This window comes from Canis lupus, chromosome 14, assembly GCF_048164855.1.
Source record: "Canis lupus baileyi chromosome 14, mCanLup2.hap1, whole genome shotgun sequence".
Classification (NCBI taxonomy): domain Eukaryota; kingdom Metazoa; phylum Chordata; class Mammalia; order Carnivora; family Canidae; genus Canis; species Canis lupus.
In genome coordinates, this window is record NC_132851.1 from 45,111,740 (window position 1) to 45,125,770 (window position 14,031).

At 39.9% G+C, this 14,031-nt stretch overlaps 1 protein-coding gene and 1 long non-coding RNA gene across 2 annotated transcripts in view; one reads left to right on the forward strand and one right to left on the reverse strand.

Moving 5' to 3' along the window:
• Positions 1–5,662: 5,662 nt before the first annotated feature.
• LOC140604047 (uncharacterized) lies at positions 5,663–12,677 on the reverse strand. Its single transcript, XR_012007097.1, has 4 exons — positions 12,489–12,677; positions 11,422–12,131; positions 10,903–11,009; positions 5,663–6,026 (listed from the first exon to the last, which is right to left on the reverse strand). It is a non-coding gene; the product is annotated as an uncharacterized lncRNA (long non-coding RNA).
• The window catches only part of GABRB1 (gamma-aminobutyric acid type A receptor subunit beta1), a 362,570-nt gene continuing 359,875 nt past the window's right edge, over positions 11,337–14,031 (forward strand). Inside the window, exons 1-3 of the mRNA XM_072774949.1 lie at positions 11,337–11,798; positions 11,985–12,076; positions 12,499–12,566. Coding sequence (XP_072631050.1) covers positions 11,719–11,798; positions 11,985–12,076; positions 12,499–12,566 — 240 coding nt within the window. The 5' untranslated portion in view covers positions 11,337–11,718. The remainder of the gene's footprint in view (positions 11,799–11,984; positions 12,077–12,498; positions 12,567–14,031) is intronic.

Here is a 14,031-nt window from a genome sequence, read left to right on the forward strand (position 1 = left end):
ACTCAGAGCAAATCTGTTAACTCTAACTCATCTCCAGTTGCTTTTTCTGCCTCTCTCTCTGCTCCAGCAGCACTGGCCTCCCTAAACACACCAACACATTCCCACTTCAGTATCTTCACACTTGCTGTACCCTGTTGGCAATGCTCTTCCTCACTCCGTCTATATGGCTCACTCCCTCACCATCTATAGCCTTTCACTTAAATGTCAATGAGGTCTTCCCTGACCATTGTTTCTTAAATTTCAACAAACACATCTCTCTCCAGATTCCTTTTTCCATTCCCTGGCTTTCTCCACCACCCCTCCCACCCTCTTATCACTGTCTAAATACACCATATAATTTATGTATTTATCTTGCTTATGGTCCATCTCCCTCACTAGAATAGAAGCTCCATAATGGCAAAGATATATTTTCTTCTGTTTTGTTTGAGGCTGTGTACTCAGTATTTAGATTAGTGCCTGGCTCATTATTAGATATTCGATAAATATTGCTAAGTTGATTTATTTATTTGTCCATTCATTCAACAAATGTTTATTGCATATCTATTTCGTGCCAGACACAGCTCTAGATTAGGGGTATGTATGGGTGAGTTAAAGAAAATGCTTATTTTCCTCACACAGCTTCAATTTAGTAGTTTTATTTAAAGTAGGAATGCATGTGATGGTGAAGAACAGAGAAATCTTAGCCACAATGCTTGGCCATGTAAGGACACAGGAAATCCTGAGCCACTAGGAATAGCAGTTATCATGATGAATTTGGAAATGGACGTGGAAGGTATTCATGGCAGTCCACAAGGATGGCTGTAATTTTGGCTTCTCTGAAGGTGTATCTCTTTAATCATGTGTGGTCTTTTCTCAAGTGTTTCACTCTTATTGTCTCTCAACTCAGTGGCTTCTTATTTTCTGAGAGGAATTCTCCATTATCTGTTCACCAGCATTTGGATATCTCACTCTCTGTACTCCACCTTCTCTCCAAGAAGCAGCAGCGTACACACTAGTTAATAATACTGGCTTTGGGGATCCCTGGGTGGCGCAGTGGTTTGGTGCCTGCCTTTGGCCCAGGGCGCGATCCTGGAGACCCGGGATCGAATCCCACATCGGGCTCCCGGTGCATGGAGCCTGCTTCTCCCTCTGCCTATGTCTCTGCCTCTCTCTTTCTCTCTCTGTGACTATCATAAATAAATAAAAATTAATAAATAAATAAATAAATAATACTGGCTTTGGATTTTTACATTTTGAGCCTGAGCCCTGGCTCTGTCATTCTAAACTTTGTGATCAACAACAGTTTGCTTCACACATCTCTTCTTCCTTCAAAAAAAAAATCTGAAAAATATTATTTTTATATTATATACATAATATATTATATATATTATTACTATATTAAATGTTAGATATATATATAGCATAATGTATTTGAAAGACTTAAAATAGTGCTTGGCACATAATAAGCATTAAACAAACAATAGCTTTTGTTTTTAATTCATTATTTCTACTTAACAAGTTATGGCTTATTCAAAATATCTGTTCCTTCCTGTTTCATTGCAACTGGTCAATTTTATGGCACCTTCCCTAATCCATAAATGTTTAACTTCTGTACCTTTTGCCAATAGCTTCAGAATAATTTAGTAACATTTGCTTTTGATCTCACTGCATTTAACTTAAAAATTGAAGAATAATTTTTTTACCCCGTTATTTGCTTATCTCTTCATTTTGTGTTTTAATTTCCTCTTTCTTGTATTGATGTTTTGTTTTGCTGTAGTTATCCTTAAGTAATTCTTGCTAAAAGGACTTGTGGGGCAAAACCCTCAGTCCTTTTTTTGCCTAAAAATGACTTTAAATCGCCAACACAACTCACTGCTAGTTTGTGAGAGTAAAGAATTAGCACTTCAAAGTCATGTTCACTCAGAATTTTATAAGCCATGCTTCTTTGATTTCTGGTACTAAATTTATGGATAAGAATTTCTGATGCATGCATTAATAAATTTCTGTTTGTTTTTCTCTTGTTTATAAAGAAGAATTTCTGGTACTAAATTTACTGAAAAGAATGACAAGTTATTCTCTCTCTCTCTCTCTTTTTTTTTTTAATGTGATAATATGACTTTTTTCCTCAGGAGAATTCTCATTTTTTTTTCTTTATCCAAGATGTTCTGAAAATTCACCAGAATATGACTAATTAATGCTGTTTAACATTCAATGAACTTGTTCAGTCATAGGAAGAATAACTTTTTGGCACGTTGCTATTCCTTCCATTATTTGCTCCTCTCCTTTTCTTCTATTCCTATGTAACTTCTGCCTCTCTTTTCAGTGACATTTTATTTTGTCAGTTGCAATGTAATCTTGATAATTATTTGATTCTATTATTTGGCTCACTAACAAAATCATCAATTGTGTCATTCAATTCATCTATTTGATTTTTTAGAAGACTTATTTATTTATTTATTTGAGAGAGAGAGAAAGCATGCACTTGAGTGGGGGGCAGGATGGCAGGGGCAGAGGGAGAGGAAGAGAGAGAAGCTCAAGCAGACTCCACTTGCCCAGAGTGCAGAACCTGAGGCACCCCTGGACCCCAGGACCCTGAGATCACGACCTGGGCCAAAATCAACAGTTGGCAGGTTAACCACCATGGTGGCTGTTCGAATTTTCTTTTAAAACTTGCAATTACATTTCAATTTCCTAGAACCTCAGTTTTTAGTTTGTGTCTTTGTTGACTTTGGTTTTTGCTTAACAGTTTGTTCTTTTTATTGGCCATTAGGTTCTACTTAACTCTTTCCCAAGCTATTATGCTTACATTATAATAGCTCTATTTCCCAAAAGAATTTGGTTTCCTAAAAAAAAAAAAAAAAAAAAAAAAAGACTTTGGTTTCCTCCTTTTGGAATTGATGATTTTCTTTTTTTTTAATAATAAATTTATTTAGAATTGATTTTTTTTAAGATTTGCTGACTTCCGATTATCAGTCTATACTTATGTATGAGGGTCTGTATTATAGTATTTCATTTTAAACCCACATTAGAACCTTTCCATGCCTATGATTAATTCATTTCTGATTTCAGGAAGTAAAGGAGGCCTGCAACTTCCAAATATTTAACCTATATTTATTCAGCGTTAGTATATAGTAGAAGTTATTCATCCCTGAAGAACATTTTTTTTTTTTTTTACTTAAAATGTGAAATGATTTAGGTTCTATCTTTAAGAGAGAGGATGGTTTCATAAGTTTGATTTCTTTAGTCAGAAAATGATTACAGTAATTTTGAAATTAACAAATTACTTTGTCACTATATCATTTTGGTGGTCAGTCCAAATAGCTAGGTTTTCCAAATTTTCCTTTGAATCCCTCCTAAAATAATCGGAAATGTTTTAATGACAACAAAATTAAAATGGTAGGTTAGTAATGTTTTGATCTCCATTTAGTAATAGTATGTATTTACCATAGCGCAGAGAAAAAAACCAGTTTTATTTTCCAACCAAATCTCCCATTTTCTTTTTCTAGTCTGGCTCCTGGTTAGCTAAAACTTGGAACATTTCCCTCTCCTTGTCTTCCTTCCTTCCTCACCTCCTCACATCTCCAGTTCTCTCACCACTGGAAACACAATCTCTGCCCCATTCTCCCTGAAATACTACCATTTCCTTGATCACCATCAACTGCATTACTCATGCCTTTGCTTGTGTGTGTCACCTGCCCCAACTTCTTAATTCCATGAGTTGAAAGTCTAGCAGAAAGTGTTGACTTTTAGAGGTGTCTCCTCTGAGAAGACAAGGAAAGAAACCACAGTCCAGAATGGAGTCACCAAATCAGGGCCCAATACCTAACCTAACTGCAGTTCTAACCTCCTCCAGAAATGTAGTCTTCGCGGGTAGGTCAGCAGCATGGAGGCAGGTAAAGTGTCACAGGGGCCCTTTCCAACCCCCAAAGGAAGATGAGGTAATCCACCTAATAAACCCCCTCTCCTTCTCCAAAGGAAGATGACTTTGCCAGAAGCAATCTTTTCTTTTCTTTTGCTAATAAAGCCTCCCCCCACCCCCACCCCCACATCCTCCTTCCATAAAAAATTCCTTTTGTGCAATTTCTTGAGCTCCTTTCTACTCGCTAGGTGGGATGTTCCTGATTTATGAATGGCTTAATAAAACCAATTAGATCTTCAAATGTATTTAGTTGAATTTTGCTTTTTAACAATACGATGGAATGTTTTTTTCTTATTGCCAGTATTTTCTGCATTATATACTGGTCATTTGGATGTGTTTACCCTGATAAATAAAAGATGAGGCATCTTTTATTGTTGCATAGTTCTACAGATATTTTTGAGTCAATAAATGAATAAGCCCCAGGGCTATATGTTTAGAGAGAAAAGTATTCACCTGGATAATCACCTGGTAATTTGTAACACTTTGGTTCTTTAGCTAATCTCAGGTTCTAAACTTTAGCCCATGAAACAGGTAAAATGAAAAGTATAAACAGTTTCTACTAAAAGAGTAGCAGTGAAATCTCTGCACATTAACAGGGTTATGAATGGCAACACTTTTAAATGATGGTTTAAAGCAATAGCTCTCTGGTAAACTTAATAGTCATTCTCTTTGATTTTTCTGTGTACCCAGAGCATCACACTCATCACCACAGATCACAACCCTACATGCACTTCCAGTTTTCACAGTGACCCTTTATAAGATTCCACTTGGGGAGCATAGGTCTGTTATGTTTCAAGAAAAAAACTCTAATTCTGGCTGGTTCTAAAAATGTAAGTCGCTTATAACATAGGATAAGCTCAGGGGATCCCTGGAGGGGCTCAGCAGTTGAGTCCCTGCCTTTGGCTCAGGGCATGATCCCACCGTCCCTGGATCCAGTCCCACATCTGGCTCCCCACAGGGAGCCTGCTTCTCCCTCTGCCTGTGTCTCTGCCTCTCTCTTTCTCTCTCTCATGAATAAATAAATAAAATCTTAAAAAATAAGATAAACTCTAGATGCATCTAATTACATAGAAGAATTTACAAAAATCAATAATTATCTCATAGAGCTTAAAAAAGTGCTCTATTGTGGCAACATTTTTTCATAATTAATAGTGTACTGGTAAAGAGCATAGACTGCCAATAGACCACCTGAATTTAAACTGTCTCTATCATTTCATTGTGTAACCTTGGATAATTTAATTAACTTCCTGTGTCTCAATTACTTCATCTGTAAAACAGAACTAATTATAGTATCACCACCTCAGAAGGTACTGTAAGCACTAAATATGTCAAGTGTTTAAAATTGTATTGATAAATAATAAGCCTATACAAATGTTAACTATTCTTCCTAATATAAATTAGTATTTTTAATGTAATCAACAACTTGGAATGTCTTTATTAATTAATAAGATAGAGTATATATTGTTGTATGTAAATGTTGAATCAATAAATTGTACACCTGAAACTAGTATTACACTGTATATTAACTAATTGGAATGTAAACTAGATAAAAACAAATCAAGCATGAAATCACTTATCTATTTGTGTAGAATTCTCCTTAAAACAAGAAAAGAATATTCTCATAATCACTCCAAACACTGGGAATAGTAGAAATACTGGAAATAGTAATTTCAGAAGAAACTCAAAACAAGTATAAATACAGGTAAAGAATAAAACATAAATTTACTTTTTTTATTTAAGATAATTTACAAAGTTGTTACAGCATGAAGTTTAATTAAATATGAGTTTAAAAAAGAGGTAGAAATGTTGGATCTATGACATGATCTATAGTTATGACATGATATAACTTGGATCTATGACATGACATAAATTTTGTCCTCAAAGTCCACATCATAATATTTGAATAAGAAGAGCTGAAAAACACAAAATAAAAAAGACATTTGGGGGGGGGGTGCCTGTGTGGCTCAGTGTGTTAAGCATTCAACTTTTGGTCTTGGCTCAGGTCATGATCTCAGGGTTGTGGGATGGAGCCCCATACCCCTGTGGGGCTCCTTTCTCCGTGCAGAGTCTGCTTCTGTTCCCTCTCCCTCTGCTTGTCCTCCTGCTTGCTCATGCTCTTTCTCTCTCTCTAAAATAAATAAATAAAATATTTTTTTAAAAGAAATATTTTTTAAAAATATTTTTCATATTAGTAGCTAAAAATCTGTTAAATAACTTGCTCTTAATATAGCCTGAAACACATGACATTTTTTTCCCCAAGAAGATAGTAAACCCTTAGGGAATAAATTCATATGCAAAAAATAAAGTGAGGCTATTTCTATAAACAGAGATAAAAGTATCACTTAAGTTACTGGTAGACTTACTATAATACCAAAGTGACACAAGATTTTATGGTTTTAATAAATATAGTAAATCTATTAAAAAGGGGTGAAAGCATAACAAAAGACATATAAATATTTAAAAAGTAGTAATAGTGTGGCTAGGTTACCAAAATTCAAGGTGGGTTGATTTGAAGTGATTTGACAAAAATAAACCACACTATAAATGAAAGTTTGTGGTCTTTAGCCAGTTATGAGATGAGTAAGTTCTGGGGATCTAACATGGTGATTATAGTTAATCATATTGTACGGTATACTTGAAATTGGCTGAGAGTAGATCTTAAGTGTTCTCATCACACACAAAAATGGTAACTATGTGAGACAGTGGATGTGTTAATTAACTGGGTTGTAGTAAGCATGCCACAATGTATACATACATTAAATCTTAAATCATCATTAAGTACATTATAATTGTATACATATAATATTAGTTTAAGTGAGAAAACCTGATCAATTAAAAAATGCAAATCTACAGATAGATTTAGAAAATAGCATATTGTAAGGCTATTAGTATTACAAATTGTCCTTAAAATAGATTATGGTAATTTACACTGGCCCCAAAGTGTATAGAATCATATTTCTTTATAGCACTCATGATATTTGATGTTAAACCTTTCTAAAATAGCCAACTAAATAAAAATGGTGCTTCATACTTTTTTGAAAATGGTATTCATTTTATTACTTTTGAGACTGAAAATTTTTAATATATCTACTGGTCACTGTCTTTTGCAAAATGCCTCTATATTATAATCATCTTCCTATTTATTTCTTAGGTTTATTTATCTCTCTTAGTGATATGCATCAACATTTTAAAAATATAAATTTCAAATGTATATTCTCAGTTTGTCACTTATTAGTTTTAATTCATTTTTATAAAATATTTCAAATACTGCAAGTATATAAAGAGTAGAACAATGAACACCCATATATCATGTTTTGACTAATTTGCTTGAGATTCTTTTGTTGGATAAAGTATTATAGATTCAGTTATGATTTTATATCCTAAAATTGAATATCCTTCCTATCTTTATTATTGTGATAGATATTCATCTACCTGAAATCTATAGATCTATCTGTATAATAATACATTTTCTGGGTTTTGAGCCTAAATGTGTTTTGTTTTTTTGTTTTCTTTTAAGATTTACTTATTTATTTGAGAGAGAGAGAAAGAGCGGTGGAGGGAGAGGGGAGGGATAGAGGGAGAAGGGGAAAGAGAATCCTCAACAGACTCCCTGCTCTGGGTGGAGCCTGATGGGAGGCTTGATCCCATGACCCTGAGATCATGATCTGAGCTGAAACCAAGAGTTGGACACTCAACTGATTGAGCCACCCAAGCACCATTACTTCTGTACTTAAATGTTTTTAACTTCACTTAATGGTATCACACTTGTATAATTCTGCACCTAGCTCTTTGGGTTTTTTGTTTGTTTGTTTTTATTTCATTTTTTTGTATGCACCTAGCTCTTTGTATTTTGTTTTTGCTTAATATTTTATATTGTGATCTATCTATGTAAAGCATGTAGATATTTATATATTTTTGCTGTTGGTTTCTATTGTGTAACTATGTCAGTATTTATTTATTCCCAGTAGATAAGCATTTAGGTTGTTGTCAGTTTTACACCATTAAAAGCAACACTGCAATGAACATTCTTAGACCGTGTGAGATATATTCCTAGTGGTGGAAATTCTGGGCCAAAGGGCATAGGCATCTTCAACTTTACCAGATATGCCCAAATTGCTTTCCATAGTATTCAGATCAATTTGTATGCCTACTAAAAGTATATCGGAGTTCCTAACCAATATTTGGCATTCTTAGATTCTGCATATCTAATAGGCTTGAAATAGTATGTCATTGTTTTAATCTGCAGTTCCTCATTTTGAGTTTCTCTTTGTCCCATTTCCTTCTCTCGTATTCACTTGTAGGAAATTTTTCCTTTTTGGTAAATACTTCATACTAATCCATCCACAGGTTCACAGTTAAATTTGCTAAATGGATGATAAATTTTAGAATCCTCCTAGAAGTTATCAGTAGATGATAATAAGAGTAGGGATGATCAAGTATACAGTAGCTTTCAGTGTCAGCTTTAATAAAAAAAAATGGAAATTGAGTTGAGTCTTGAAGGGGGAAGATCTTAATTAAGAGAGTTACTTTGGAAAAGAAACAAGCAACTTCACAAAGGAAGCAACTGTTGATGTTTTAAGCCATAAAAAGAAAAGTCCCCAGAGCGTGTCCAGGTTTGATGATTTTTAGCATGTTTCAATTATTTACCTATTGTTTTTTATTATTTTGAATTTTTTCCCCAAATAGTTCCAAAAATTATTCAAGACAGCTTATACACTATATATATTCAGTGCAACATATCTGTTTTTAAGTTAGGAAAGTGTGACAAAGGAAAATTAAATTTAGGATTCGAGGGCATAAGGGAGAAATGTAACATAACAAAATGCAGGTCATTAAGACCTTACATAATGATTAAAGCTGAACTGTACCTATAACTCTGAGATTCCCAGTGGCCAAAACAAATGAGGAAACTAATGAATTTGAGGATTCCAACTAGGGTCTAGGAAAAATTTTCTCCCACAGGTCCTCATACATAAGAGATTGAGTGATTTAGTGCGCTTCATCCTCAATAGCATCCAGTATTAGATGACATTATAAGTATCTAATGACTTATAGTGTTATTCCATACAAATGGAGGCATAATTTAAAAGCCAAAGTCAGTGAAACCGATCCAATTGCAGCATACTAAACATTGGGATTCAAGTACACAAAATCATTCATAGTTTTCCTTAATTCTAGAATAAAATCTTAACTCTTTCATAGGAATTAATAAATACAATCCCAGTTGTTATTCAAAAAGAATTTGGGGGGGTTTATGACCAATTGGAAAACATACATCCCAATAAAAGCTATAGAAGTTGAACAAAGAGTAAACACCTAACCACATACTTCTTTTATGAATTCAATTTGATTGGCAAAGGCTACCATTTGCAGCCTCAAATTTGTGGAAAGGGACTCCATGTGCTATCTTTTTTATGGTTGGGTCGCTGGGTTTTAGCATAGCGTCTGTCGCTTACTAAATGTTTAATAAATATTTGAGCAATAAACGAATGAACAAACGCTTCTACAATGAAGCGTTTGTGGAGTTGTGCCATATAGAGAGGATCTATGCTTCAGTGAGGATGTGAGGCTTAAATAAACCTTTTCTTTTTCTCGTTGAAAGCAGATCCATATGAATTACAAAGAGGTAGACCTGACACCCTTTCCAGAAAATTAAGGAACCCGATTAAGAGTTATCATTGGCCCCAGAAGAAATGGCCTCAGTGTTTAAGGCTGGTATGAGGCTCAAATGGAGAAAATAAAGTGAATATATGTAGAATGTCAAGATCTACACGTGTAAATGTTTGTACAATCCTTCGGTTACCTTCCCAAAGTCTTCATGTGATGACCTTTCTGGCTTTTTGATGTCTCCATTACATGTCTGAAAACTTGCATTAGTCTATCACCTCTGCTCCTCGCTAAACACCATCTGACTTTGGCTCCTTTTGCCTGGGGCACTGTAATAACCTTTCTCCCTACTCATTGTTTTCTCTGTCTCTGGTTTCTCCTCTTAGGGTCCATCCTTCATAGTAGACAGTAGTCAGGCCCATGGATTCTGGGTTGGAATGCTCATTCCACGACTTATTAGCTGTTTGATGTTGAACTAGTTATATCACCCTGATTTATTCTCAGTCTCATTATCTACAAAATGAGAATAATAATATCTACCACATTTGGATTATTATGAAGGCTTAAATAAGGTCATCCATATAAGGCGCACGATAACCAGCAAGGAGTCAGCAAGTGATAAATTCTAATTATTCTGATCATGATTATTTTACCAGAACATTGTATCTAAAACTGACATCTGACCCTGACTATCCCTACCTAAAACTTTCAGTGATTTCTAGAAGCCTAAATTGGCATAATAAAGGATGTAACTTCCCTTATGGTCTGGCCTCAGCTTCTCTTTGCCCCCTCAAGACCACCATCCCCTACCTGTCTCCTTTTATTTTCCAATCAGTTATTTCTGGGGTCAGCTAGCCAAGTAGATAGACCACAGCCTTTCAAGTCTCCAAGACTTGGCACAGGCTGTTCCCTCCTTCTGGAATACCTCTCCCTCCCGGCTCTGACAAAAAACTTTCTCCTTGTCTGGACACCATTATCTACCACTCTCTGTAGTATTAACAAGCCTCCTGTCACTAAACAAACTACCTAGAGACGTACTGGATTTCCTTACATTTGTGTCCATCTTCCTGACGGGGATCCCGTGAATTTCTCTAGGTCGGGAACCCTCTCTAAGTCGTCTCTGAGTTCCAGAATGTCAAGAACATAGTAAATATTTAATATATACCATTAAACAAATGAACAAACTCCTAGCCCAGGGCCTCCCGCCTAACATGTGCTCCGTGACATTTACTGAATTGCATTGACTGAATTTAATATAATGCCAACACCCCTTGCTCCTACAGGACCCCAATCTACATGGGAGCAGCGCTTAGACCCTCTGGGGGTTTGAGGGTTCTGTGCTGGGCTACTGATGCCAGCCAACACACCCGCAGTTTTAAAAAAGAGGTTTTCCTTACCAAAACCTAGGGGGAAAAAAAAGTGGGACTTGCGGCAGATGGCACTAGAAAAAGGGTTGCCTGCCCAGAGCTGCTGCCTCATCGCTTGCTTCCCTTAAATCGCGTGCCTGGAGAGACAAGAGAGGGGGAGGGAAGAAAAGTGGGGGAGCAAGTGAAAAAGTTGGCCCTCCTCTCCTCCTCCCCCTCCCACGGAGAAGGGCTACACTGAGGCAGGTGCTCCAGGATGCTTCCTAAGGGGATCTGATTCTCCAAGTCCTCAAATTCGTGCTGTTTCCCCTGCCCCCTCCCTTCTTCCCTGGCTCTCACTCTCCACTCGCTCCCCCACCCCCTGCACCCCCTGGAGACCCGAGAGCCACCCCTGCCCCCAGACTCTCAGTTCTAGGAGCACCAGTGACTGCCCCAATCCCAGGCAGCCCCAGCCAGATCCCCGGGAGCTGAGTTGCAAGAAAGCACAACAACAACAGCAGCAACAACAACAAACCAGGTTGAGGACAGAAAGGAAAGGGACCTAGCAGCAACCTCTAATGCTCAAAGAAACCTCAGCAGGCAAATGCGTCCAGGATCCGCAGCAGGGAAGGAACAGGCGATCTCCGACCACTCGGAGGACGTGGAACACCACCAACAGGAACTTTAAGGGGATTGAAATCTGTTGCCTGTTCCACTAGGAATACTGTTTGCAAGGCGCAAGGTGTCTTTTTTGGTAGTGAGCCCCGCGTGCGCATGCGCAGGTCCATTCGGGGATTACTGCCCTGCCGCCGACTAAGTTGCATTCCTTGAATCTTCGCAGAAAAGACCATTCTTGGATCAGAGTTAGTAATGTGGACAGCACACAGCCGAGAGAGTCTGGGGCTCCTCTCTTTCCCTGTGATGATTGCCATGGTCTGTTGTGCACACAGGTGAGCTGCTGTTGTTGAACGTCTCTCTCTCTCTCTCTCTCTCTCTCTCTCTTTCCCCCCTCGGTGTGTTCCTGCTTGCATGCCTGCTGGATCATGGAGCTGGGCTGTGGGGTCAGGGTGCCCGTCTCCATCTCCGTGCTCGCACTTAGCGCTCGTGCTCAACACGGTCCCCGCTTCCCCCTTCAGCGCCAACGAGCCCAGCAACATGTCCTACGTGAAAGAGACGGTGGACAGACTGCTCAAGGGATACGACATCCGCTTGCGGCCGGACTTCGGAGGTAACGCTTCAGCTTTTTTTCAACCTGTAACCCGTACGGATCTAGGTCTCCTTCCCTGTCAAAGATAAATGTCAAAAAAAGAAAAAAAGAAAAAAAAAAAAAAAAAAGCATGTCATTTCCGCAAGTGTGCACTCCGCGCTGCGCCCCGGGCACACGTGCACACGCGTGCACACGCATGCACACGCATGCACACGCGCGCCCCGGACCCCCGGGGGCAGGCGGAGGGAGCCCCGGGCCGCGCCGGCCTGCCCCGCCCGACCCCCCTCTGCAGAGTCACTGCATCGCGCGTGGGCCCGCACCTGCTTTCCCAGGCCGCCCCCTGCAAGGGGGAGCGGGGTGCAGGGCGCCCGCCCCAAAGGCGGTAAGCGTAGGGAAGCCCCCCGCCCTCCCGATGTCCCCCAACGTGTCCCACCTCCCCGCAGGGCCCCCTGTGGACGTGGGCATGCGGATCGATGTCGCCAGCATAGACATGGTCTCCGAAGTGAACATGGTGAGTGGCCTCCCGACGGGCCCGCGGCCGGGCTGGCGCAGAGGGGGAGGGGCGGGGCCCCGCGCCCTCCGCGTCTCGCTGGGGTCAACCTCCCCCCCGCCCCGGGGCCCCTGCTCCCGGCCCTCGGCGCGCAACCAGGTCCCCGCAGCGCCCCCGCGGGAGCGTGCCCGGCGCCGCCCGGGGACCCGAGGGGCGGAGTCTGGGCGCCTCCTCTGCGGGGTCGCGGCAGGGCTGGGGGCGCCCACGGCTCCACCTGCCGGCGGCCGCGCGGCCTGCACCGGGGCCCCGCGCCCTGGGTCGCCGCCCCCCGACCCCGCCTCCGGGCGACCCAGCTCCCCGGCGCCGGGGGGGCCCCTCCTGGGCTCCGGGCTCCCGCGCACCTGCAGGCGCGAGCAACAGGCTGAGCCACGCGGCGGCCCCTGCGGGCCTTGGGGACCTGGGGAGGCCGGCACCTCCTGCAAGCTGAAGTTGCAACGGAAAGGGGTCGAGCAAAAAAGAAAGAAAGAAAAGAAAGAGAGAAAGAGAGAGAGAGAGAGAGAGAGAGGGAGGGAGGGAGGGAGGGAGGAAGGAAGGAAGGAAGGAAGGAAGGAAGGAAGAAAGAAAGAAAGAAAGAAAGAAAGAAAGAAAGAAAGAAAGAAAGAAAAAGAAAAAAGAGGGGTCGAGCGAAAGAAAGAAAGGAGGGGTCAAGCAAAAAAAAAAAAGAAAGAAAGAAAAAAAAGAAAGGGGTCGAGCAAAAAAGAAAAAAGAAAGAAAGAAAAGATAGAGAAAGAGAAAGAAAGAAAGAAAGAAAGAAAGAAAGAAAGAAAGAAAGAAAAAAAGGGGCCGAGCAAAAGAAAGAAAGGGGTCGAACAAAAAAGAAAGAAAGAAAGAAAGAAAAAAAGAAAGAAAGAAAGAAAAAGAAAGAAAGAAAGAGGTTGAGCAAAAAAAAAAAGAAAGGGGTCGAGCAAAAAAGAAAAAAGAAAGAAAGAGGTTGAGCAAAAAAAAAAAAGAAAGAAAGAAAAAAAGGAGTCGAGCAAAAAAAGAAAAGAAAGAAAGAAAAAGAAAGGGGTCGAGTAGAAAAAAAGAAAGGGGTCGAGTTATTGCTTTGCTTTAAGCCTGAAACCTAAGCCTGCGGGGAAAGCCTGGTGATGAAAAGGGCGGGGCTGGGGGGGCTGGGGGTTCGGGGAGGGGGAGGTAGGGACATAGAGCAGTCCTTTCAGAAGGTTGACATTCTTTCTATTTCCCCTTTCCTTCTCCCTTTCTGAAGCTGTTGCACAGTAGATTGAAATCATAGCTGTCATCTTCAATATTGGCTGTTTCTAACCACTGTGGGGTAGCAGTTGTCTAGTTGTTAGAGTTTCTAACTGTTGCTTCTGGTAAGGCAGGGGGAAAAGCCTGTTGCTTTTCTAGAACCAACCGCCCAGGGAACAGCTAGATCTACAGGAGCGAAATGCCATTTTTATTCCATTTGCGAAACACACACACA